This window comes from Argentina silus (assembly GCF_951799395.1).
Source record: "Argentina silus genome assembly, chromosome: X".
Classification (NCBI taxonomy): domain Eukaryota; kingdom Metazoa; phylum Chordata; class Actinopteri; order Argentiniformes; family Argentinidae; genus Argentina; species Argentina silus.
Window position 1 is genome coordinate 46,602,593 of NC_139653.1, and position 24,941 is coordinate 46,627,533.

The 24,941-nt window shown below is 45.2% G+C and overlaps 2 protein-coding genes across 2 annotated transcripts in view; one reads left to right on the forward strand and one right to left on the reverse strand.

Annotated features, from left to right (window-relative positions):
* Positions 1-3,035: 3,035 nt before the first annotated feature.
* LOC310822591 (protein phosphatase 1D-like) lies at positions 3,036-11,590 on the reverse strand. Its single transcript, XM_083694981.1, has 6 exons — positions 10,990-11,590; positions 10,133-10,361; positions 9,374-9,498; positions 7,552-7,733; positions 6,665-6,889; positions 3,036-3,556 (listed from the first exon to the last, which is right to left on the reverse strand). The coding sequence occupies exons 1-6, from the start codon at positions 11,537-11,539 to the stop codon at positions 3,158-3,160; spliced, it is 1,710 nt and encodes a 569-aa protein (XP_083551107.1). The 5' UTR covers positions 11,540-11,590; the 3' UTR covers positions 3,036-3,157.
* A 1,585-nt stretch (positions 11,591-13,175) lies between these two features.
* Positions 13,176-24,941, forward strand: part of appbp2 (amyloid beta precursor protein (cytoplasmic tail) binding protein 2) — a 15,777-nt gene continuing 4,011 nt past the window's right edge. Inside the window, exons 1-9 of the mRNA XM_083695869.1 lie at positions 13,176-13,478; positions 15,680-15,768; positions 17,508-17,659; positions 18,786-18,909; positions 19,374-19,542; positions 20,598-20,687; positions 21,442-21,509; positions 22,033-22,138; positions 22,993-23,117. Coding sequence (XP_083551995.1) covers positions 13,341-13,478; positions 15,680-15,768; positions 17,508-17,659; positions 18,786-18,909; positions 19,374-19,542; positions 20,598-20,687; positions 21,442-21,509; positions 22,033-22,138; positions 22,993-23,117 — 1,061 coding nt within the window. The 5' untranslated portion in view covers positions 13,176-13,340. The remainder of the gene's footprint in view (positions 13,479-15,679; positions 15,769-17,507; positions 17,660-18,785; positions 18,910-19,373; positions 19,543-20,597; positions 20,688-21,441; positions 21,510-22,032; positions 22,139-22,992; positions 23,118-24,941) is intronic.

Genomic DNA, 24,941 nt, shown 5'->3' on the forward strand with positions numbered 1-24,941 from the left:
AGTTCAAACATTTTTTATTATAACAATGTTCAAAGTCATGTGTGTTCTGAGCTTTCTAAATGATCCCAATACCTTTAGCCTCATAGCCAATTCATACCCCAGGGTTTGGTAAACATTGTTATAAAGCCTTTATAACACATTCAGCTGGTTAATGCTAGTTTCGGTTTAGTAAAGTCTGTCAAAGTTGATCAGAAATCAGAACTATGACCTCTCTGAGGGGCTCGGATGAACCAATCCACACATCAGCCTCAATAGATGTTCTCTTCATTCATTGATTTACAGGCTAAATTATTCAGCCATTTACCAGTTAAATAAACAGTGCTTAAACCATATAGTGGCCTCAAAAGCACAGAATTCTATATAATGTCATTTAGCTGACGCTTTCATCCAAAGCGACTTACATTGCAGTGAGTGCATACATTTCAGTATATATGCTCCCAGTGGGAATCAAACCCACAACCTAAGCGTTGTTAGCGCCATGCTCTACCAACTGAGCCACAGAGGACCCTACCATATTTATTTAACGAATCTGAATGATATTGCAAAGTCAAAATGAGCTGCATAAAACATCTTTATTGAGAAAACATATTTCTTTTTATATGTGATCAATTAAAAAAAAGTGGTGTTTTTTTCACATTTACACTGTACACATGCAGTAGTTGCTGTAAGCACAGCCATATCAGCACCAATCAATAGAGGATGCCATAGTTCAACAAGGGGAAGCTATACAAGGATTCACCTCACCTGAAAAATAAAGTTCGTAAAACATTATACACAAAAATATGTAAAATAATACCCAGAAAACACACAGGCTAATTGCAATGACTTGGGTTAACATGAGACCCTTGACTGATGAATCAAGAAACAGTAACATAGAACAGATTAAAGACCATGCTCTGTGAGGTGGAGAGCCCTGGGGGTCCACTCCTTTCCAACCTGCTGCACCCCACTTCCCTTACTCCCTCCTCTCAGGTGAGCCCTTCAGTGACGTTTGATGACATTTCTGCGAGTGAACTCTACCTGAGTGATGGGGAGTGAACAAGAGAAAGAATGCTGGGAGATTTCTGGGAATGCACTGAAACTCACCAAGTCAATTTCCTGTATGTGCAAATATACTTGGCCAAATAAAAGAATTCTGATTCTGATTCTGAACAAACATTTATTTTGGAACGGAAAGGACCCCAGGATAGTATACAACTGGTGACTGGTGCCTCAAAGAGGTGCTGAAGGATTGATCATCCATCCGAAAGCTATAGCCTATGTCTCCGTCTAATCATCTACCATCTGTGTCCCCATCTCTTCGAACATGGGGCCAAATCTCACATTTCTTCCCTTGATTCCTTGTGTACTCTCTCAAGTCGGTCCAGGGGGAGAAAGCTCCGATCTGCTCCTCCAGTACGTTTTGAGAAGGGAGCAAGGATGCAAGGAGGACACAAGGAATCAAGGAGAGCATTTTGTAGATTCAGCCACAAAGTCGCACAGATCTAGCCCCACATTGGAGCCTTTTCTCAACGGTTAGGAACACAACTCCTCACGTCCTCTCCTCTGTCCCCCACTTGAGAAGACCTCAAAAAGCATTGGAGGAGAAAGGATCTAAAAGGAGAGCGTTTTCAGTAGGACTCGAGTGGGGGACAGAGGAGCCGTGTTCCTAACAATTAAGTTAATTAATTAAAAAAGGCTATGGAGTCCAGCGGTGTGCTCTCCCCATACCGTTTCCTTCACCTGCACTGATATGAAAAAACACGCTGCAATGTTGGTCCCCAAAATGGCCGCGCTGTCAAAAAAGTGATGCCACTGAAACCTATGAAAGTGCTGTTGATAAAAGCTATAGGGTGACATCAAATTCATCCTGCTCAGTTTAGTGTTCACATTAGTGCCAACGAACGAAAGGAGACAAGGGGGGGGGGGCTCTTTAGACTACTGAGATGCACCCCAGACACACCCCATGGTGTCTGGTAGTTCTTAAACACGAGTAAGGATGTTACATCGTCATTAGATGGATGTACAGTTTAATTGTGGGAATTGAGTTGGGGTACATTGGGGGGAAAGGGGCAACAGCCACTGCAATAGCTGTAAGTGGCCACAAGGTGTCACCCCAACAGAATAATGGTGTATATACAGTTACATTTGGACATGTTTATTAGTTCACTGGTTTGAACTGTACAAGCACCTCCAGTTTCTATTGAATGTGTCAATGAATCTCATCCAGTGAGTATAAAAGAGGAATACCCAATAGAAAAACACAACAGACATTAAAATACATTAATAAACCAGGATGCTTTTCATCATGAGGATTTTGGGGGGGTATTAAATGTAGTAAATATCAAGATATACAAACAAAGTGTGGATCTGAGAAATGGCGGTGTTCTAAAAATGTATATATCCTCTTCAGCTTCAATAAGTCAAATAAAACAATGTATAAAAATATATTGCTTTACTTAAAGTGACCCATGTGTACTTACTTACTTACTTACTTAGTTAGTTACTTATGAACCACTATCAGCTTTTTAAAATATTTACAGATGGGATAAATTCATAACAAATTATTTTTGTAGAGCAGTATGGTTAAAAACAAAACAAAAAAAAAACATCAAATTACCACTTAAAATTAATTTCCACCTTCCCAGGAAAGAAATATTTAAGAAACGACAACAACAAAACAACGAGGCAAATCATAGAGAGATTTATAGCTCTCTTGGAAATCTCGTGGTTTAAAAAAAGTATAGGCTTACATTTGCCTGAAATTTTACATTATTTTAATTGTAGTAAAGATGACCTGACCTACTGATGTGCCTTAGATGGAGCCGCCGGCCAGCACCACAGGTCCCAACATCTCCGACGTGTGCGCAGAAACGGCCGTCTATGTTTACACTGAACATGAAATCCACAGTGAAGGTCCTGAAATGGATCCCTCACTGGTTTGTACAAAAGGTGGTGGAAGAGGCAGCATGTATGTGTGTGTGTGTGTGTGTGTGTGTGTGTGTGTGTGTGTGTGTATATATATATATATATATATATGTATATGTGTGTGTTAAAGTGTGTGCGTGTGTATATATATATATATATATATGTGTGTGTGTGTGTGTGTGTGTGTATATATATATATATATATATATATATATGTGTGTGTGTGTGTGTGTTAAAGTGTGTGTGTGTCTCAGCATACACACACGGTGGTCTTTCCGGCGTGCTGCCGGAGCAGCGTGGGGACATTGGGCGACTGTTCCTGTCCCTTCTCACCGCTGCGCCTCACCGCCGGCGTTCTCTCCCCGGTCCTGCGTCGGACCTTCTTAGCCGACGGCGCGGGCGCCACCGACGACCCCTCCAGTGTCCGTTTGCTGCCGGGCGTCCGGGGGTCGTCGCTGGCCCCCTCCCCCGTGGAAGCGGTGTCCGTCGGGGGAGACCCGCCGTTGGAGCGGCCTGAGTCCGCGAGGGCCGGGGTGCCGAAGGGCTCGGACAGGGCCAGGGTGTAGAGGCTGCTCCCCGATAGGCCGTTCCGCCTCTCCAGGGTGGGGAGGAGCTCACACACGGCCGAGGACACCTCCAGGTCAGGAACCTGCGGGGAGACGACAGAACCGCTCTGTAACTGTCTGCAATACATGCAATACTCTCTGAGTTTTTAACTGTCGGAGTTTCCAACCACTGCAAATACTGCCTTAACAGCTGCCTCCAGCACCTCTACTGTGTCCCAATTGCAGATCATCCAGTTCACTGACAGACATGCGTCTTTCTGACCCCTTATCAATTCATATCAACAGGGGGCGGGGTGGGGCGATCGTCATGGTATTTTCAAAACAAAACACGAGACACACGACTCTCAAAAAGTGCATTATTGATAAAGAGTGCGCCCGTATTTAAGCTGTGAGAAACAGAGCTATCTGCTCGACCGGTGAGCAGCGTGGGCGCCAAGCGATAAACGCACCTTCAGCACGGCCATTTTACACAAACAGTTGTTCAACAACTTAAGTTGTTTAAATTGTTTAGTTTAACAGTTGTTTAACAGCTTAAGTTGTTTAAATTGTTTAGTTTAACAGCTTAACAGTAACAGCTTAAAGTTAAAACCCTTTGTTTTAAGTTGAGCACCCCTGTCAAATCGGAAAATATCTCCATACAGGCAATAATATAATAATATATATATATACGCCATTTAGCTGACGCTTTTATCCAAAGCGACTTACATTGCAGTGAGAGCATACATTTTTCAGTATATATGGTCCCAGCGGGAATCAAACCCACAACCTAAGTGTTGTTAGCGCCACGCTCTACCAACTGAGCCACGATACTATATTGCATGTACAGTGGGGGAAATAATTATTTGATCCCCTGCTGATTTTGTTAGTTTGCCCGATTACAAAGAAATGAGCGGTCTATAATTTTTATGGTACTTTTATTTTAACAAATAGAGACAGAATATCAACAAAGAAGTCCAGAAAAAACACATTATATAAAGTTATAAATTCATTTGCATTTGATCGAAGGAAATAAGTATTTGATCCCCAAGCAAAACATGACTTAGTACTTGGTGGAGAAACCCTTGCTGGCAAGCACAGAAGTCAGATGTTTCTTATAGTTGGTCACCAGGTTTGCACACATCTCAGGAGGGATTTTGGTCCACTCCTCTTTACAGATCCTCTCCAAATCCTGAAGGTTTCAAGGCTTTTGCTTGGCAACTTGAAGCTTCAGCTCCCTCCACAAATTTTCTATAGGATTAAGGTCTGGAGACTAGCTAGGCCACTCCATGACCTTAGTGTGCTTCTTCTTGAGCCTTTTGTTGCCTTGGCTGTATGTTTTGGGTCATTGTCATGCTGGAAGACCCATCCACGACCCATCCTCAGTGCTCTGGCTGAAGGAAGGAGGTTCTCGTCCAAGATCTTATGGTACATGGCCCCGTCCATTGGCCCCTCAATGCAGTGAAGTCGTCCTGTACCCTTAGCAGAGAAACAACCCCAAAGCATAATGTTTCCACCTCCGTGTTTGACGGTGGGGATGGTGTTCTTGGGATTGTAGCATTCAGCATTTCTCTCCCTCCAAACACGAAGTCGAATTTATGCCAAAGAGTTCAATTTTGGTCTCATCTGACCACATCACCTTCTCCCAAGCCTTCTCTGAATCATTTAGGTGTTCATTGGCCAACTTTAGATGGGCCTGTACATGTGCCTTCTTGAGCAGGGGGACCTTGCGGGCACTGCAGGATTTCAATCTGTTACGGTGTAGTGTGTTACCAATGGTTTTCTTGGTGACTGTGGTCCCAGCTGCCTTGAGATCATTACCAAGCTCCTCCCGTGTAGTTCTGGGCTGATCCCTCACCCTTCTCATGATCATCCTTACCCCACGAGGCAAGATCTTGCATGGAGCTCCAGGCCGAGGGCGATTGATGGTTATTTTGTATTTCTTCCATTTTCTAATAATTGCACCAACAGTTGTCTCCTTCTCACCAAGCTTCTTGCTGATGGTCTTGTAGCCCATTCCAGCCTTGTGCAGGTCTACAACTCTTACCCTGATGTCCTTTGAATGTTCTTCGGTCTTGACCATGGCGGTGGAGAGGTTGGAATGGAAGAGATTGATTCTATTGACAGGTGTCTTTTATACCCATAACAAGCAGAGATTAGGAGTACTTTTCCTAAAGTGACAGGACTAATCTGTGTGCCTCATGGGCATATAACCAGTCTGTATGAGCCAGAATTCTTGCTGGTTTGTAGGGGATCAAATACTCATTTCCTTCGATCAAATGCAAATGAATTTATAACTTTATATAATGTGTTTTTTCTGGACTTCTTTGTTGATATTCTGTCTCTATTTGTTAAAATAAAAGTACCATAAAAATTATAGACCGCTCATTTCTTTGTAATCGGGCAAACTAACAAAATCAGCAGGGGATCAAATAATTATTTCCCCCACTGTATGTACTACTATATTCATGTTTCTTTTACATCAGTGCGATCCGCAATTATGGTCAAACGTTGATTCAAGATTCGTGACATCACTCCTGCTGCTCCTGCCTCCTCCAGCTGACTGTAACTGCTGCACAACTCACTCACGCTTCTCAAACAAACCCCATGAGAGTCTATGAGCTTTCCTAGTTACAACAACAGTCTCTGGTTACAACCTAAAATAAAGCATAACAGTAAAATCCATCTACACGCGACAGCACGAGATAGCAACTTACATGCGACTGTGTGAGAGAGAAAACATGCAGGGGAAAACATTTACGGTACATTTAGGTATTTTGAGATAGGCGGGAAACTTAAAGCCTACAGGAGGTTCGTTCTGTGCAGGGAGAATATTGGTTTTAAAAAAAAATGTGGGTAGTAAAAAATCTGAGTGGCTGGTGAATTTTCTCATCCACCAGACACCTTGGCTGGTAGACCAAAACGTTTTTTTTTTAATTTATTTTTTTATATGTTTTAGGGCATTTCTACTTTATTGGGATAGAAGATAGTAGAGATTGACAGGAAGGATGGGAGAGAGAGGAGGGATGACATGCAGGATATGTCGATGGCCGGAATCAAACCAGGGACCCTGCGACCATATGGTATGCACCCCAGTGTGCTACACCACTGAACGCCCCCAAAAAGTTACATTTTATGCCCTGGATAGCAGTGAGCCTTAGCATCTCAGCATACTTAGCATCTAGCGTTTATCCACGCTCTTGCCCCACCCTCACCTTGATGATGGGCGTGTTGGCGCGGGAGCCCGTGGCGGGGGCTCGCTGGGGCCACCGGGCCAGGTTCAGCAGCACCTCCTCGTGGTGGAGGGACTCCTGGGGCGCCCCGGGCTCCTGCAGGGCGATGACGATGGCGCTGGTGTTGTCTGCGCGGAGCATTCGCTGGCGCCACCTCAGGAGGGCGTGGCTCACCAGCTGACGGGCGCTGGACACCCCACACGGCGCCTGTAGGGTAGAGGCGGGGAGCACGTGTGATGTCACCATCGCACGCCCATAATACAGTGGAGGCTTATGGAGGTGGAAGGCAGAGGACGGGCTCGCTGTGTTTGATACCGTTCTTCATTCCGTTCCGTGCATTACAATGTGCCCGTCCTCTGATTTCTACCTCCACCAGCCTCCACTGCCATCATGATTCAGTTATCATGTAGAGATTACAGTAACCAACTAACCCTAACCATGTTACTTTGTTTGCCTTTAATGAAGATTGGGAGACACCCAGATTTATGTCACTGTTTGAACCTTACTTAAACAAATGGATTTGTTGTAAGTTGCTTTGGATAAAGGCGTCTGCTATATGCCATAACCATAGCAACGTAGATGACCACCATGTCAACACAACAAAAGTATTCATCCGATTGATTTCAAACCATCCCTTCATTCATTCATTTACAGAGGAGGTACCCCCAACTCTTTTCATTTCCAGAGGATGTACCCGAATTATTTTCGGTGACTTTGTTTTCAACAGGTGTATCAGTTCGAGATATGCATTTTAAGCCATATCGCCCAGGCTTATAAATCAGCAATATCACATACTTCCAAACGAATATAGCAATCAATTATATGTGGCTTATCAATCATGGTGGCTTATCAATCATGGTGGCCCTTACCATGGCCTCGTCGTTGTCCTGGCACATGGACACGGCGTCCTGCGGGGGCACCATGTTCCACAGCCCGTCGCTGCCCAGGATGATGTAGCGATGTTTACTGGGGTCAAGGGTCAGCACGCAGGTGTCAGGCTCCGGGGACACCACAAACTCCCCGCTGTAGAAGTCATAGCTCCAAAGGTCTCCTACAGGAAAAAGTAAGTAACCAAGTATACATCAGGCCTTTGATATGTGCCATTTAGCTGACACTTTTATCCAAAGCGACTTACATTGCAGTGAGGGCATAAAAGTTTCGGTATATATGGTCCCAGCGGGAATCGAACCCACAACCGAAGTGTTGTTCGTGCCATGCTCTACCAACTGAGCAACATCAGGCCTTTGATATATGCCATTTAGCTGACACTTTTATCCAAAGCGACTTACATTGCAGTGAGGGCATACATTTTTCAGTATATATGGTCCCAGCGGGAATCGAACCCACAACCTAAGTGTTGTTAGCACCATGCTCTACCAACTGAGCCACATCAGGCCTTTGATCTCACATAGGTGCGTTTTGGAAAGTCAACCAACCTGCTGTTGTTCTTAGCAAGAATGTCAAAAATGTCTTTCAGACTGAAACAAGAATGCAATCTAGGAAAGAAATCTCCCATATCTGAAATAACTCATCTGCTCCAACAGATGCCGAAACAGCTCAATTAAAAAACCAGACAAACGGTGAAAGGCTTTCACCCCAAGCTCGTGACTTCATTTTAAAGGTAGACTCTTTTACTAAAGATATTTAGAGTAAGTAAAGATGTGACCAACGTTAGAAACTCGTTAAGACGTTGGCAGATTCGCAAAAGTAGTTGATCTGGAGTTGAGCGTCTCTTCTCGTTTCTTGATCGTTTCCATTTTTTAACCTTTATCTCTGGTTTTCTACAAATTTGTTTGTTAATAAATTTGGTTTATGTCACCCAAGCCTCCTTAAGACGACACCATTTTTAACATCATATCATTGTCTCCAGCACCGTACCAATGTCTACACATGTGAAAAGTGATTTTCTGCCTTCTGTAGTCAGAAGGATATGAGAAAAGGTCTTATCCCCTTCACGACCCCTCTATGATGTCATTGGTGGTAAAAAAAAAAAAAAAAAAGAAAGAAAGAAGAAACCCACTGGAAAGTCATTGTAGTTTTTACCCCGCAATGACATAATAGGGGGAAACGTCATATCCCAGAGTCTACCTTTAAAAGTGCATCGTTTGATCACCACCTCCAGCTCAGGCCAACAGCAACGGAAGCAAACCTCGATGATGCGACAGGGGAAACACTTCTCCAGTGACCAGAGCCATTTGAGCACAAGCGGTTCTATTTAGATCATAGGTCATCATCGTGGGAACACGTCATCCATGTTGTTGTTGTTTTTTTAAATATATATTTTTAGGGCGTTTCTGCTTCATTGGGACAGAGACGGTAGAGATCGACAGGAAGGATGGGAGAGAGAGAGAGAGGAGGGATGACGTGCAGGATATGTCGATGGCCGGAATCGAACCAGGGACCTTGCGATGATATGGTATGCGCCTTAGTGTGCTACACCACTGAACGCCCCCCCATGTTGTTTCTTTACACTGTCCCAATGTCTGGGTCAGGTTCTGTTCTGTTGGCACGAACGCTTACGACGGCATAGACGCTGAAACGTTTGCTCTTAATTTTCTCATCACCTTGCACTTTTTTTTTTATGTTATGTTAAATTTCACCTAAAGACATTTGTTTATTTTTGCACCTCGGCTTCCCTACCGTTTTCACTTCAAAGGTTTGAGCGTGAGTACCCCTGAGAGGACAACCTACCCAGAGCCCTGGCCACAGCCAGGAACGGGATCTGGTCGATCACGGTGCTCCTCCGGACCGGACCGTTGTGGGTGAGCCTGGGCCTCTTCCACACTACCCGGTTCACCCCGGACTTCTTTATCACACTGGGAGGGAGAGAGCGAGAGAGCGAGAGAGAGAGAGACGCACGTTTATGATTACATAAAGTGAGAGAAAAGAATCAACCGCAAACTAAACTAAAAACAAACAAACAAACAAGCTGTGAAACAACACGTCCTGTATGTTCCGCCTTGTTAACACCGCTGTGGTATGTGAGTGAGTGAGCGCATCTTTTGGCAGTAGGCTGCACCCAGTAATCTGGCAAATACTGCGTCTCTATGTCCCTAGAAATTGCTCAAAGCTCACTCCCGCTGTGGGTATGTGGTGAATGCCTTTAACCTCTCTCTCCGCTGTTATTCACTGTTGGATCCAGCTAGGTTACCATTGTCAGAACATATTTGCATTCCAAACCAAAGGTATGGGTGCTGCAATGCTTTATCAGTGAGCCTGTTGCCAGGGGGACAATGTTGCTATGGCCTGAGAGGGAGATAAGAGCTTGATATTGCTATTGTGTAAGAGTCTGAGTCTCAGTGTTTGGCTAGAGTCATACTCTGATCATGTGTATGTTTAGTACCATTCCTCATTCCATTCCGTGCATTACAATGAGCCTGTCTTCCGATTTCTACCTCCACCAGCCTCCCCTGCTGTGTTGTTTTGTGCTGCAGTTACAGTGAGCCTTACCTGCCCCCCAGCCCCTCTATGCGCTCCCTCTCCTTGGGCAGCTCAGGCTTGTGGTCTTGCGTGACCTCCACCGCCCTGATGAACTGGTCTGTGGGGTCATCTTGGACCCCCAGGACCACCGCAGAGTCCCCGACGTGGGCTACATACATGCGGTTTCCCCGGATGACCACGACGCTAGCTGTGGTGCCCGACGTGCTGGGCAGTCCTGTTAGTGTCTTGGGCCATTCAGCTGCAAAGGAGTTGAGAAAGGAGAATGTAAACACACCGTCGCTGTACGCTTAGAAGTAGTCTTCGTACTACTTTCACAACTCGGGTTGCGCGTAGCCTTCATTTGAACTGTGTAGCAAACGTCGTGCGCATGACGGCATGCAGTCAGCAGACCAGGCCGGTGATCTGGGACAGAGGCATTCAGGATGCGACACAGATATTGAGATTACAGACATGTCTACAGAGAACAGATAGACAGACAGGCAGACCTTTGATCAACAGTTTAGCAAAGTCAATCATACAGCCGGATGACAAGTCTCGGCGTAACAGAACAGAGGGAAACTAATGATCAATTGTAAGGCCCTCTCTGGGCCTGATTTGTCTTTCTTTCAACTCTCTCAAACTAAATCGCACATGCAGTACATAAGCACACAATGTACTACCAGTGGTTCGATTTGCATGGTGAATATGAGGCAACGATTCGGCGTTGTTGTGGTAACTCTCGTTCCCTCCTATAGGCACGGCACCTCCAGTGATGGCGGGGGTGCATTGTGCATGAAATGTGTGTAACTATAATGCATATTTAGCGCGGAGCTCCGGCTAATACAGCAAGCTAGCCGATTAGCCGTGTGAGTGGTTATTCAACTTACGCAGTTTTTTCCACATCGCATGGTGGCACGCAACGAACCCTTTCCGAATAGCTGCACACACTTCCTCGTCGTCCTTAGACCAAAATCCTCTTTGTTTCTTGATGAATTCCCACAAATAGTCCCGTGCGAATTGCGCTGCTTCGCGGCCACCGTGGCCATCGAATACAGCGAAAAAAGCGACAGAGCGATGGGGGTGGTTATCGAGGTCGCTCTCGGCCGGCGAACTCTCCTGCGTCCATAGTGCTGTAGCCGTCGCTGCACAACTTTGGTCATCATTGTGTACACTTTGTGTGCATGCAACGGTAGTGCATGCGACTGTAGTGGACGCAGACGAATCACTCAGTGCGATATTTGCAGTTCGCTCTTGCTGCACGTTTTCAGGCAAAGTGCCGACCGCGGAGGTATCATCTTTGGTTTCGTTTTGTTCGTGCGAGTTCAGCTCATCTTCTCCCGGCTCTGGCTCCACTACAACCTCGGTTACATCCTCCATGTATTTTCTGCCTCCCTGGTCGGAAAAAACACTGACTCGCATCAACAATGCGTTTTCCATGGCTGTAGAAACGTCTTGATTAGGATGTTGAGTCGTGGTGTTACCTGTAGACGGCCTAAACAGTATTTTAAGTTCAGTTAATTTCAATCACCCCCTTTCTGTCTTTGTTTATTTTCGAGCCTTGTAGTCATGCTCAGCCAGGAACGCATTACGCATTGACGTCAGATGTAGCAACCGGAGTTTGGGAGGGGAGAAGCGTCACCTACTGGATTTAAAACATATCTAGTGCGCTCATGATCTGTTTGGCAGACAGTCAGTGACCATAGCATATTATTCTCATCTTAGTTCTTCTACAATAGCCCGGAGTCACTACTTCCTAATGACAAGTCCACAAGCTTAGTGATATAGCTCCAAATCTGTCATTTATTTGCAGCATACTTACTAGACCACCATTGAGGAGGTATATCATATCCTATTCATTGTCTTTGCTACTTAGCTTTAGCCCCCAAAGCCACCTTCATCCTCTATACCTGCCGGCAGCTGTCCATCTCCTCTTCACCACTCCAGGGAAACATACCTGAAACAACGAGGACAATAGGCTGCCGTTCTTACACTTATGTCAATACCGCTTTAGGGGCAAGAAGATAGATAGATAGATAGATAGATAGATAGATAGATAGATAGATAAATAGGTGCTTTATTGATCCCCGAGGGGAAATTAAGACGTTACAGCAGCTCACATCACAAACAACAAAATAAAGTGAAAATAGAATAAACAATAAAATAAAATAGATATCTGAAATATACAGTAAGAACAGGCCAGTATGACTTAATTTAACATCCCCTAGCCTGACTCTGATCACCCCGGTCTAGCCAGCCGGAGGAGTTGTACAGTCTTATTGCGGCGGGCAGAAAAGATATCCTATAGCGCTCCTTAGTGCAACGTGGTTGTATTAATCTGTTGCTAAAGGAGCTTCTCTGCTCTGCCACAGTGACATGTAGAGGATGGGAGGGATTGTCCATGATGGCCAGGAGTTTGGTCCTCATCCTCCAATTGGCCACCTCCTCTACAGTGTCCAGGACGACACTGAAGACAAAACCAGCTTTCCTAATAAGTTTGTTCAGCCTCTTGGTGTCACCTTCCTTGATGCTGCCCCCTCAGCATACCACCGCGTACAGCAGATGAAGATAAGGCCAATCAAACTTTCTCACATTGATTTTAACCTAAATGTGTACAGTGACTTTTAATGCATTCACAAATCATTGCAATTACTCAACTCTAGCGCGCAACCTTAATGTGCGCAATCTATTATGTGCAATATATTGATCACTCTTTTATACTCTATGAAATGTCTTTGTTATTCACCCTTTGCTATGTCTTTAAATTGTTCGGTTTTGTAATGTATGCTTTGCATTGTTATTGTTTACCTGTTTACCAGGGACTGGTGATGAACACGCCAATGTGTCTAACTCTCATGGCTCTGAAGCGTCCAGATCAGTGTGGAACGTTAGAACTCTATCTGATCCAGATGCTTCGCCGTAGGGTGACGCCCGCGAGCACGTTCCAGAACCAAAACACAGCAACTGCGCGATTACGTCACTGCGTCTCCTCCGATGGGGTCTCGAACAGACGGAGGGGGGTTGCAAAGGATCTGGATGAGGGCGAAACATGGAAGCCAGGGGTTGTTGTCTTTGTGATTTAAGGGAATGACCTTTTTTTTTTAGTTTTTCCTCTCTGAGCTAGAAGTGAAGCGTGTATGAGGAGTTGCAGAGAAAGTGCTTTTGGACCTCGGAAAGGTAGCTAGCGAAGGCAGTCTGAGTTGGAAGGGGGCTGTTCCAGGATTTGGAGAAGCAAAACAATATGGCTGCGGTGGAGCTAGAATGGATCCCAGAAACGTTGTACAATACTGCTATTTCAGCAGTGGTGGACAATTACAGTCGATCACGAAGGGACATTCGCTCCCTTCCGGAAAATATACAGTTTGATGTGTACTATAAGGTAAGGACTGCCACTGGCGGTTTTTTTAGTCCAAGTCTACTGTCTGGCATTGTCACTTGACAGTGAGCAGCTTGCTGTCAAGACAAGAAGTGTGTTGTGACAGCTAGCTAGCTAGCATAAGCTAGCTTTCTCAGCTGTGGTGTTGGCTTGTTGTGGATAGACACGTCGCTAGTAGCTAGCCGTACAGACAGCTAGCTGTAGTATTCTAGCAAAAAAACTTGTCAGACAAAGTTTATGTTCTCAACACAAAGATATGCTTCTAGGTAGAGGTAGCTGGTTAGTATGGCGTCTTCTCTTCGCTAGTACTGTACTACTAGAATCAACATTGAGGGGGTTCTAGATAGGTAGCTGCTTAACTTAGTTACCTGCCCCACCCCCCACGTATTTCAGAGACTTTTTTTGGATGTCATTGAATTTCACCACACCCCGACTAACCAATAGCCTTCCACACACTTCCACGGCGAAAGTGGGACATGGCATGAGTTTATTGTAGAAATGAGCAAATGCATAATTCGATGTGCACTTTAACTTTACGAAATGTCATGGCCTCTTGTCTTGTATTGGTTAGAGCAGTTGAGTGTCAACAACAACATCACCACCAACAACAACAACAAGGAGGTAGCGTAGTGTTGCCTCAGGAATAGCTTTTCTCGGGTGTGACGCAACACTACCCCCATACCCAGGTCTGCTGCAACCAAAACAATTGTAAATGACAGATGGAAGCCAACCGTTTTGTAGGTGAAAGGTAGGCCAACGGAGTTTGGGACTGTTCAGCAAGGTGATGCAGGGGATTCCCAAAGTTAAAATGACAGTCATAAACACATTGTTGCACGTGGAAGTCATATGTAGGTTGATGTCAAAAGCTCATAACCTTTTGAGATTGAGGTTTTCTCAAGAAACAATTTAAATGTAATAAATTCCTTACACATACAGAGAAAGATGGAGAGTATGGATAAAGCTCTCACTCAGTCGAGCTGCACTGAAAATTCTAGCTCAGCACATTGTGATGACATGCCAGACATCAGCGATTTGCTTTGTTTGAACCTCTGTGCGTTGGGGGGGGGGGGCGTGTTGGGACACATTTGTTGAGCTCCCCCCCCCTGCAAACAAATCGTCACATAACTAGCTTGCCATTCTTGGACAGTTGGTTGCATTGCATAACCAGAACATAAATCACGCTGGCAGGGGTCATGTTTAATGATCTAGTGGCCACAGAGGTAGCTTTTGTAAAGGCTTAACAACTGAGGGCATTGTATTCTGATTCCCCCAGTAAGAATGAATCTCTTCTCTCATCACTGACAGGGATGGGTAGATAAGAACAGCCTTGTTGTGAAAGTGTGTGTGTGTGTGTGTGTGTGTGCGCGTGTGTGCATGTGCTACTCCTGCCCTCTCCTTTCCATCTGAGGGTTGGAGAGGTGTGTATGTGCGTGTGCGTGTGCGTGTGTGTGTGTCCCTTTCTGAGTCACACACTTGTTTACAATATCGTAGGCCCTTTGCAGAAATATGTGTTTTGGCTAATCTTGGGTGGAATTGAAAACAAAATGTTCTGTTACTCCAGAGAGACAGTGAATGTAGCATGTCATCTACACATACATGCATTGCCTCTTTAATGAGAGCAGCCAGTAGGCCCAGGCTACTTGAGTTCTGTTGGCAGCCAACTGCAAGTCCTTGAGAATAACCACTTTGTCATAAGATGTCGTTGGTGGCAATGCTTTGTTTGACACCCTTGTTATTAGACCAGGTTATTAGAAGGTGGGCGACTTTAGTCTCATAGTCATTACCCTACCTGAATTGTATACAGTTAGTCTACATTTAGATTTCTCCGGGATTCAACGTAGGCTGTGCAAGCTTTTTTAGCGGAATAATCCACCGACATTATTGGCACATTTGTGCTGTGTTTGCGGGATCTAATGTGCTGTGTTTATCTGGTATGTTTATCTGGTATGCTATGTGTACATTTGACTGCTCCTGTCTCACTGTCTTAACAGCCATTGTGTTCTGATGGGAAGAACTGCCCCCTCCATTTACCTTTGTGTTTCTGATGAATGGGAGTCCTCTCACTCACCTTGAACTCTCTCTCGCTCTCTCTCTCTATCTTTAACTCTCCTCCTCTCTGTCTCTCTCTCTCTCTCTCTGTCTTTCAACCTACTCTGTCTCTCTCTCTCTCTCTCTCTCTCTCTCTCTCTCTCTCTCTCCATCAGCTTTATCAGCAGGGCCGGCTCTGCCAGCTCGGAGGTGAGTTCTGTGAACTGGAGGTGTTTGCCAAAGTCCTGCGAGCCTCCGACAAAAGGTAAGACAGGCAAGGCCTGTGTTGTAAACCCAAACCAACCGTCAGTGTCCTGACTGGTCTGACGTATGACGTAGGCCCCAAAAGACACCCAAGGCAATATCCACACACACACACACACACACACACACACACACACACACACACACAGAGGCAATATCCACAGACACACACACACACACACAAACACACACAATATCCAGCCATTTTATATTTAAGAAGCAGTACAGGAACAGGGTTCTCCCCAGGATAGTTTAATGCTGGGTTGCATTATCAAAACTGACTTGTCTGTATTCATTTCAAAATGTGTGAAAATTACAACTAAAACGCTGAATTAACTGAGGAACATGACAACAATTTCACTTTAATTTTTAACAACAGTGTCATCAGTGGGGGCGCTTAGTGGCGTAACACACTAATGCGCTTACCATGTAATCGCAAGGTTCCTGGTTCGATTCCGACCCTCGACCTATCTTGCATGTCATCCCTCCTCTCTCTCTCCCATCCTTCCTGTCAATCTCTACTGTCTCTATCCCAATAAAGCAGAAATACCCTAAAAACACATTTAAAGAAAACCCCAAAAAACAATGTCATAATTTTCTCTGAAATGTTGACATTGTGGCGGAGCCAAGTGGACGAGGTGGCACGCCTCTCTTACATTCTTGGGGGAGAACCCTGCGGGTAGGTGGCGTCTCCACCTCTGCCTCAGCGTAGGGGTCTCCCCAAAGAATTTAAGAGGGGCGCTGCACCACCGTTTCAGACAAAATGGAACTGATGACATTGTTGTTAAAAAGTAGGGGAAATAGAAAGGCAGAATGGAGGAAGTAAGCAGGACCAGCCCTCCGTATTGTGTGTGTGTCAAATGGACAGAGGCCCAGTAGTGTTCTGTGTTGTCACCGTCAGTTGAGTGAGCAGAGATTTCATACTTGTATGTTTGTCAATGGAGTCAACCCAACACCACACACACACACACACACACACACACACACACACACACACCGGCCTGCATACTACTGTGATATCATGTGGAGTAAAGGTGAAGTGTGTGTCTGTGTCTGTGTCTGTGTCTGTGTCTGTGTCTGTGTCTGTCACCCCTGGACAGATTATCAGCCACAGCACAGGACTGTTATGCAGTCTTGCCAACAAGCTGACATCTCCCCTTTATGTAACCCTCTACTGTTGTGATAAATAGTGATGGTCTGTGACAGCAGTGTGATGTGTGATGTGTGATGTGTGTGTGTGTGTGTGTGTGTGTGTGTGTGTGTGTGTGATGTGTGTGATGTGTGTGTGTGTGTGTGTCTGACAACCAACCAAGCTGGGTTATGTGGCATAACAATGTCCTCCAGACTTATACATCTCTGCCCTATGTCAAAAATCAGACGGTCAGTCGTGTGACACAGCCCTCAAGTATCCATTTGTCTTCATACTAACTAACCCTCCTCTGTTTTGATTGTCCTGGAGGGTTCACAGTTGAGTTATTTTTGTTAACTACTGACATTGGCATTGATTCTGTCTGTCTCTCTGTCTGTCTCTCTGTCTGTCTCTCCCTCTGTCTCTATCTCTGTCTGTCTCTCCCTCTGTCCTTCCCTCTCTCCCTCTGTCTCTGTCCCCCTTCTCCCTCTGTCTCCCTCCCTTTCTCCCTCTGTCCATCCCTCTCCCTCTGTCTCCCTCTATCCCTCTCCCTCTGTCCCTCTACCTCTGTCCCTCTCCCTCTGTCCCTCCCCCTCTCCCTGTCCCTCCAGACATCTCCTGCATCACTGTTTCCAGGCTCTGATGGACCACGGCGTGAAGGTGGCCTCGGTGCTGGCCAACTCCTTCAGCCGCCGCTGCTCCTACATCTCCGAGTCTGAAGCCCATGTCAAGGAGAAGGCCATCCAGTTTGGCTTTGTGTTGGGTAGGTGGCAGTGGGGAAGAGATTAGACTTGACGGTTAGATTTCAACTTTATTGTCCATCCAGAGATGGAAATGTGTGTTTTGGTATCACCGTAAAATGTAAAAGCAGCTTCTTCGTCATCGTCATCATCATCATCATTGTTAACATCGGTCACCATACACAACAGACATTACATGTTTAAGAAACAAAATCCTGTGCTGCCTAACCGCTGCCCATATTGCACCTACCCAAAATAAATACACAGCCTCTGTCACATGTTCAAAAGACACACATCCGTCATCACATGTTCAAGAGACACAACCTCTATCACATGTTCAAGAGACACAACCTCCATCACATGTTCAAGAGACACAACCTCCATCACATGTTCAAAAGACACACATCCGTCATCACATGTTCAAGAGACACAACCTCTATCACATGTTCAAAAGACACACATCCGTCATCACATGTTCAAGAGACACAACCTCCATCACATGTTCAAGACACAACCTCCATCACATGTTCAAGAGACACAACCTCCATCACATGTTCAAGAGACACAACCTCCATCACGTGTTCAAGAGACACAACCTCCATCACATGTTCAAGAGACACAACCTCCATCACGTGTTCAAGAGACACAACCTCCATCACATGTTCAAGAGACACAACCTCCATCACGTGTTCAAGAGACACAACCTCCATCACATGTTCAAGAGACACAACCTCCATCACATGTTCAAGAGACACAACCTCCATCACGTGTTCAAGAGACACAACCTCCATCACATGTTCAAGAGACACAACCTCCATCACATGTTCAAGGGACACATAGCCATCACATCACATGTTCAAGAGACACACATCCGTCATCACATGTTCAAGAGACACACATCCGTCATCACATGTTTAAGAGACACAAACATGTTTAAGAGACACAAAGCCATCACATCACATGTTCAAGAGACCCACAGCCTGGGGGACAAATGTTCTTGTTGTCCCTTGGCACCCTAAAAAATAGGCGGGAAATAGTCTGAAGGAGGGCTGATGAGACATGACAACCTTCTGGGAATGAGACGAAGCCCTCAACCTATTACGAGCCATACCGCGCTGTCAGTGTACTAATGCCCTTTTCCTCCACTAGGTGGCTTCCTGTCCGACGCGGGTTGGTATGGCGACGCGGAGAAGGTGTTCCTGTCGTGCCTGCAGCTGTGCACGCTGCATGATGAGGTCATGCACTGGTACCGCGCCGTGGAGTGCTGCGTCAGGTCAGTCCCGCCCTCCCAGTCACACGACACCTACGCCATAGTCTGGGCTCCCAGAGCCTTTGTCAACCCGTGGAAGGGTTAGGGTTAGGGTCATGTCCACAGGTCAGGTCAGGTCAGGTCAGGTCAGTCCTGCCCTCTATTCCTCCTTGCTTTGTGCATCAACTACACCATTGTCCGCTTTGTGTGTAACCTACGTCATTGTCCAGGCTCCCAGAGTCTTTGTTGACCAATAGAAGCCCAAACTTGAAGATGTTTTTCATTTCGTGTTCTCTGTGATGGTGTTTTTCATTTCCTGTTCTCAATGAAGGTGTTTTTCCTGTTCTATATGATGGTGTTTTTCATTTCGTGTTCTCTGTGATGGTGTTTTTCCTGTTCTGTGATGGTGTTTTTCCTGTTCTGTGATGGTGTTTTTCCTGCTTTCTATGATGGTGTTTTTCATTTCATGTCCTCTATGATGTCCACAGGTTGCTCCACGTTCGCAACGGGAACTGCAGGTACCACTTGGGAGAGGAGACCTTCAAGCTGGCTCAGTCTTACATGGACAAACTAGCCAAACACGGCCACCAGGCCAACAAGGCCGCGCTGTACGGGGAGCTGTGTGCCTTGCTCTTTGCCAAAAGCCATTATGACGAGGTAAGCAAAGGGCAAGAAACGGGTCCACATCCGGGGAGGCTGGTGGAGGTAGAAAATGGGGGGGGGGGGGGGGGGTTCATTGTAAGGCATGGAACGGAATGAGGAATGGTATATGTGTCTGACGTGGTCCTCTGTGGCTCAGTTGGTAGAGAATGGCGCTAACAACGTTTAGGTGGGTTTGATTCCTGCTGGGACCATATATACTGAAATGTATGCACTCACTGCAATGTAAGTCGCTTTGGATAAAAGCATCAGATAAATGGCATGTATTACATATATATATATATATATATATATATATATATATATATATATATATATATATATATATATATATATATATATATATGATGTCCACAGGTTGCTCCACTCCTCATTCCATTCATTACAGTGAGCCCGTCCTCCTATTTCTACCTAACACCAGCCTCCACTGTTCAACATGCATTCTGCAGCACAACAACAAAATGTCACTGACACTTCCCGGAATTCCAGCTATCATTTCTTTATTTGGGAATGTGCTGTTGTTGGCCATTGTTTTGGGTGCTACTACAGGAAGTGAGCAGGACTTGTAGTCCTCTGTGGCTCAATTGGTAGAGAATGGTATGATAAGAGAACGCTTAGGTTGTGGGTTCGATTCCTGCTTGGACCATATATACTGAAATGTATGCACTCGCTGCAATGTAAGTCGCTTTGGATAAAGACATCAGCTAAATGGTATATAATAATATTATTATTATTATTATTATTATATTATATTAGGACTGGTTCCTGTCCAGTAACGTTGGTTCTCCCCCCGCGGTCTGCTAACATTGTTGGTTCTCTCCCTGCGGTCTGCTAACGTTATTGGTTCTCTCCCCGCGGTCTGCTAACGTTGTTGGTTCTCTCCCCGCGGTCTGCTAACGTTGTTGGTTTTCTCCCCGCGGTCTGCTAACGTTGTTGGTTCTCTCCCCGTGGTCTGCTAACGTTGTTGGTTCTCTCCCCGCGGTCTGCTAACGTTGTTGGTTCTCTCCCCGCGGTCTGCTAACGTTGTTGGTTCTCTCCCCGCGGTCTGCCAGGCCTACAGGTGGTGTATCGAGGCGATGAAGGAGATCACGCCGGGCCTGCCTGTGAAGGTGGTGGTGGACGTCCTCAGACAAGCCTCCAAGGTAGATCACCTCGTTGGATAACGTCATGTAGATGTTATGAATCTTACAGATGTGTACTGAAATTGTATTAATTGCGGTGGGGGGTGGGGCTGCCTCTTTACTCTGCCACTGTGTGTGTGTGTGTGTGTGTGTGTGTGTGTGTGTGTGTGTACTGTGTGTACGGTGTGTAGTGTGTGTGTGTGTGTACAAAAATCACGTATTTGGTTCATTGATTGAATTTTGTCCTTGTCTATAGACTCCTTTCAGGGTAAGGAATCAAATATGTGATTTTGTATTTTGGGTGAACTATCCCTTTAAATCCATGTAGGGAGGTGCCACATGCCTCATGGGCACACTTAAATAATAATAATAAAAATAAAAATTCTAAAGTGCTTTTCATTATACAAGAATAATCTCAAAGAATATAAACTAAAAGATAAAATAGCAAAAATGTAAAAAGAAAAAGAAAAAAAAATATATATATATAACCATATCATAAAAGAAACAATCAAAGTCTAGGAGGAAAGCTAGGAAAAACCTCAGGAAAATTGTGTACATTTCCAACGCTGTACACTGAATCTGACCCATGATGAGGAGAGGAACATGGGGTAGTATTGTTCAGTCTGGTGGTGTCTAGGAGCACTGAATCTGACCCATGATGAGGAGAGGAACATGGGGTAGTATTGTTCAGTCTGGTGGTGTCTAGGAGCACTGGAAAAAGCATTGTCAATAATGATGATGGTGAGTCATCTGAGATTGTTGACTGTCTATACAGGCTTGTGTGGTGAAGAGGGAGTTCAGAAAAGCAGAGCAGCTGATCAAACATGCTGTCTTTCTGGCAAGGTAAATCACTGTTTTTCTTCTTCTTCTCCTCCTCCTTCTTCTTCTCCTTCTTACCCTCCTCCTTCTTGTTCCTTCTTTTCCCCCTCCTCCTTCTTCTTCTCCTTACCCTCCTCCTTCTTGTTCCTTCTTCTCCTCCTCCTTCTTCTTCTCCTTCTTACCCTCCTCCTTCTTGTTCCTTCTTTTCCCCCTCCTCCTTCTTCTTCTCCTTACCCTCCTCCTTCTTGTTCCTTCTTTTCCTCCTCCTTCTTCTTCTTCTTCTCCTTCTTCTTCTCCTTACCTTCCTCCTTCTTGTTCCTTCTTTTCCTCCTCCTTTTGCTCCTTCCTCTTCGTCTTCTTCTTCCCCTCACTTCTTCTTCCTTCTCCTCTTTCTTCTTCTTCTTCTTCTTCCTTCTTTCTCCTCTTTCTTCTTCTTCTTCTTCTTCCTTCTTTCTGCTCCTTCTTCTTCTTCTTCTTACACAATCAATACCACTGATTGAAATTGTCTTCATCATCCATTCATGATTGCACCTCTTCTGTTTTTCAGGGAACATTTTGGACACAAGCATCCCAAATACTCGGACACACTGTTAGATTATGGGTTTTACTTATTGAACGTAGATAATATCTGCCAATCAGTTGCCATTTACCAGGTGGGTGCCTCTGTATTCCCTTAATGTGTACTTTGTCTATAGTTGTACTGCTTTAATTTTTGTCATTGTGAAATTATACGTTCAATTTAATTTGTTGTATATTAAATCCCTACACGTTCCATTATCGAACGTGTTCTAATCTCACAAATGTCATTATATGTATGTTCAAGTCAAAAATATGTTCCATGGGAGGCTGGTGGAGGCAGAAATCGTTGAAAGAAATCATGTAATCATGTTTGATACCATTCCTCATTCCATCCCATGCATTACAAAGAGCCCGTCCTGCGATTTCTACCTCATTTACATTACATTTTTTGGCATTTAGCGGACGCTTTTATCCAAAGCAACTTACAACAAATACATTTGTCTAAGTAAGTGAATCATCTATCCATCAGTCATCATAAGAAAAAGCTACCTCCACCAGCCTCCCCTGGATCTATCGACCTCCACCAGCCTCCCCTGGATCTATCGATCTCCACCAGCCTCCCCTGGATCTATCGATCTCCACCAGCCTCCCCTGGATCTATCGATCTCCACCAGCCTCCCCTGAATCTATCTACCTCCACCAGCCTCCCCTGAATCTATCTACCTCCACCAGCCTCCCCTGGATCTATCTACCTGCCCCAGCTTCCCCTGAATCTATCTACCTCCACTAGGCTCCCCTGGATCTATCGACCTCCACCAGCCTCCCCCGGATCTATCGACCTCCACCAGCCTCCCCCGGATCTATCTACCTCCCCCAGCCTCCCCTGGATCTATCTACCTCCCCCAGCCTCCCCTGGATCTATCTACCTCCCCCAGCCTCCCCTGGATCCATTCTGTTTTCCATAACACATATTCCTCCTCTTCCTCAGACGGCCCTGGATATCCGGCAGTCTGTGTTCGGGGGGAAGAACATCCATGTAGCAACAGCACACGAGGACCTAGCCTACTCCTCGTATGTGCACCAGTACAGCTCTGGGAAATTCGACAACGCTCTGTGAGTACACCCTTCTGGAATATTCCTGGACTGACCGTGGTCCTCTGTGGCCCAGTTGGTAGAGCATGGCGCTAACAATGCTTAGGTTGTGGGTTTGATTCCTGCTGGGACCATATATACTGAAATGTATGCAGTCACTGCAATGTAAGTCGCTTTGGATAAAAGTGTCAGCTAAGTGGCATATATGACCGACCTGCTAATGACAGAGATCGGTTCCCCTTTAGGAAAGCCAGGAGAAGACTATGAATAATTAGTACCCTTTTTTTTATTTTTTATTATTATTATTATTAAAATAAATGTTATTCATAGTCTTCTTCTGGCATGCCTTATTATTTTTTTTAGATGTTTTTAGGGCATTTCTGCATTTATTGGGATAGAGACAGTAGAGATTGACAGGAAGGATGGGAGAGAGAGAGGAGGGATGACATGCAGAATAAGTCGATGGCCAGAATCGAACCAGAGACCTTGCGATGATATGGTATACACCTTAGGACCGGTTTCACAGACAAGGCTTAAGCCTAGTCCTGGACTATATACGCCATTTAGCTGACGCTTTTATCCAAAGCGACTAACATTGCAGTGAGTGCATACATTTCAGTATATATGGTCCCAGCGGGAATCAAACCCACAACCTAAGCGTTGTTAGCACCATGCTCTACCAACTGAGCCACAGAGGACACAAAAAGCTAAAAGACTAAAAAGCATCCTCAGTGGCAATTTGCTCATTGAAAGTGTGAGTTAGTCCAGGACTAGGCTTTAAGCCTTGTGTGTGAAACCAGGCCCTTAGTGTCCTACACCACTTAAGCGCCCCTTTTACCGATTTCTTACCTCACGTCGTTGCTTTTAGAGCGACCTGGTGGTGATCGAACACGGTCACAGAGCTTGCTACGTCTTAATGTCCCACGGGGGTCCACAGAGTTAGGACAAACTGCTTTTAGCTTTTAGCCAACGTGCTCCTCAGACATGGAATGGTCTTCAGGGTAGAGTGCTTGGTCCCTTGTACTTGTTTTAAGTCCTTGGTGAGGGACCAGCTCACAGAGACAGGCTCTTGTTTTGATGGATGAATGTGTATTTTGTTGTGTTGTTTTGTAGTCATGGCCCGCAAAAGAGACCTTGGTCCTCAGTATGTCTCCCTGAATAAATAATGGTTAAATACATTTAAAAAAATATATATATACTTTGCTTTTATTCTAATGGCATTCAAGGGCATATGGGAGTGTGCCTTGGACCGGCGCCATTTTCACTCCGTATTTTATCGTGAAGGAGTAGACCGGTATGAAGATTGTAAGGACCTGAGAAAGCAGTTCAGACTGTTGATATGACAACGCTGTGTCATACCCCCCCCCCTCCCCCCTCCCTCCTCTCTAGTCTGCAGAGACTCATTCATTCCTCTAATTTTTTTTCTTTTTTTAAAGGGGCAATCTGGGATTGGTACCTCCATTTTCAGACATATTCATTGATTCATTGACATAGGTACATATTCATTGATCCTTGAAGAATGTAGGCTAATTTCTAAATACCTCATGACGTGACTCAAACCCTTTTGCTCTCTCTTGGGGAGCATAGGTCATTCACAGGTCAACGTTTTGCTCTCTCTTGGGGAGCATCGGTCATTCACAGGACAACGTTTTGCTCTCTCTTGGGGAGCATCGGTCATTCACAGGTCAACGTTTTGCTCTCTCTTGGGGAGCATAGGTCATTCACAGGTCAACGTTTTTTTCACAAATGTTGTCCGTTGGGTTTTGGTTGTTGTAGTTTTCTCCACTTCTTTCAAGGATGTTTTTGCGTCTTTTAGTTCTGCCTCCACAGACAGTACCTATAATA

What these genes read in the sequence shown, in the direction of transcription:
- LOC310822591 (XM_083694981.1), bottom strand. Translation starts at nt 11,539, where the DNA reads ATGGAAAACGCATTGTTGATGCGAGTCAGTGTTTTTTCCGACCAGGGA. An exon ending in TGCGATGTGGAAAAAACTGC is followed by an intron (nt 10,362 to 10,989) that starts GTAAGTTGAATA and finishes ACTCCTTTGCAG; the next exon opens with CTGAATGGCCCAAGACACTA. An exon ending in AGGACAACGACGAGGCCATG is followed by an intron (nt 6,890 to 7,551) that starts GTAAGGGCCACC and finishes TCTACCCTACAG; the next exon opens with GCGCCGTGTGGGGTGTCCAG.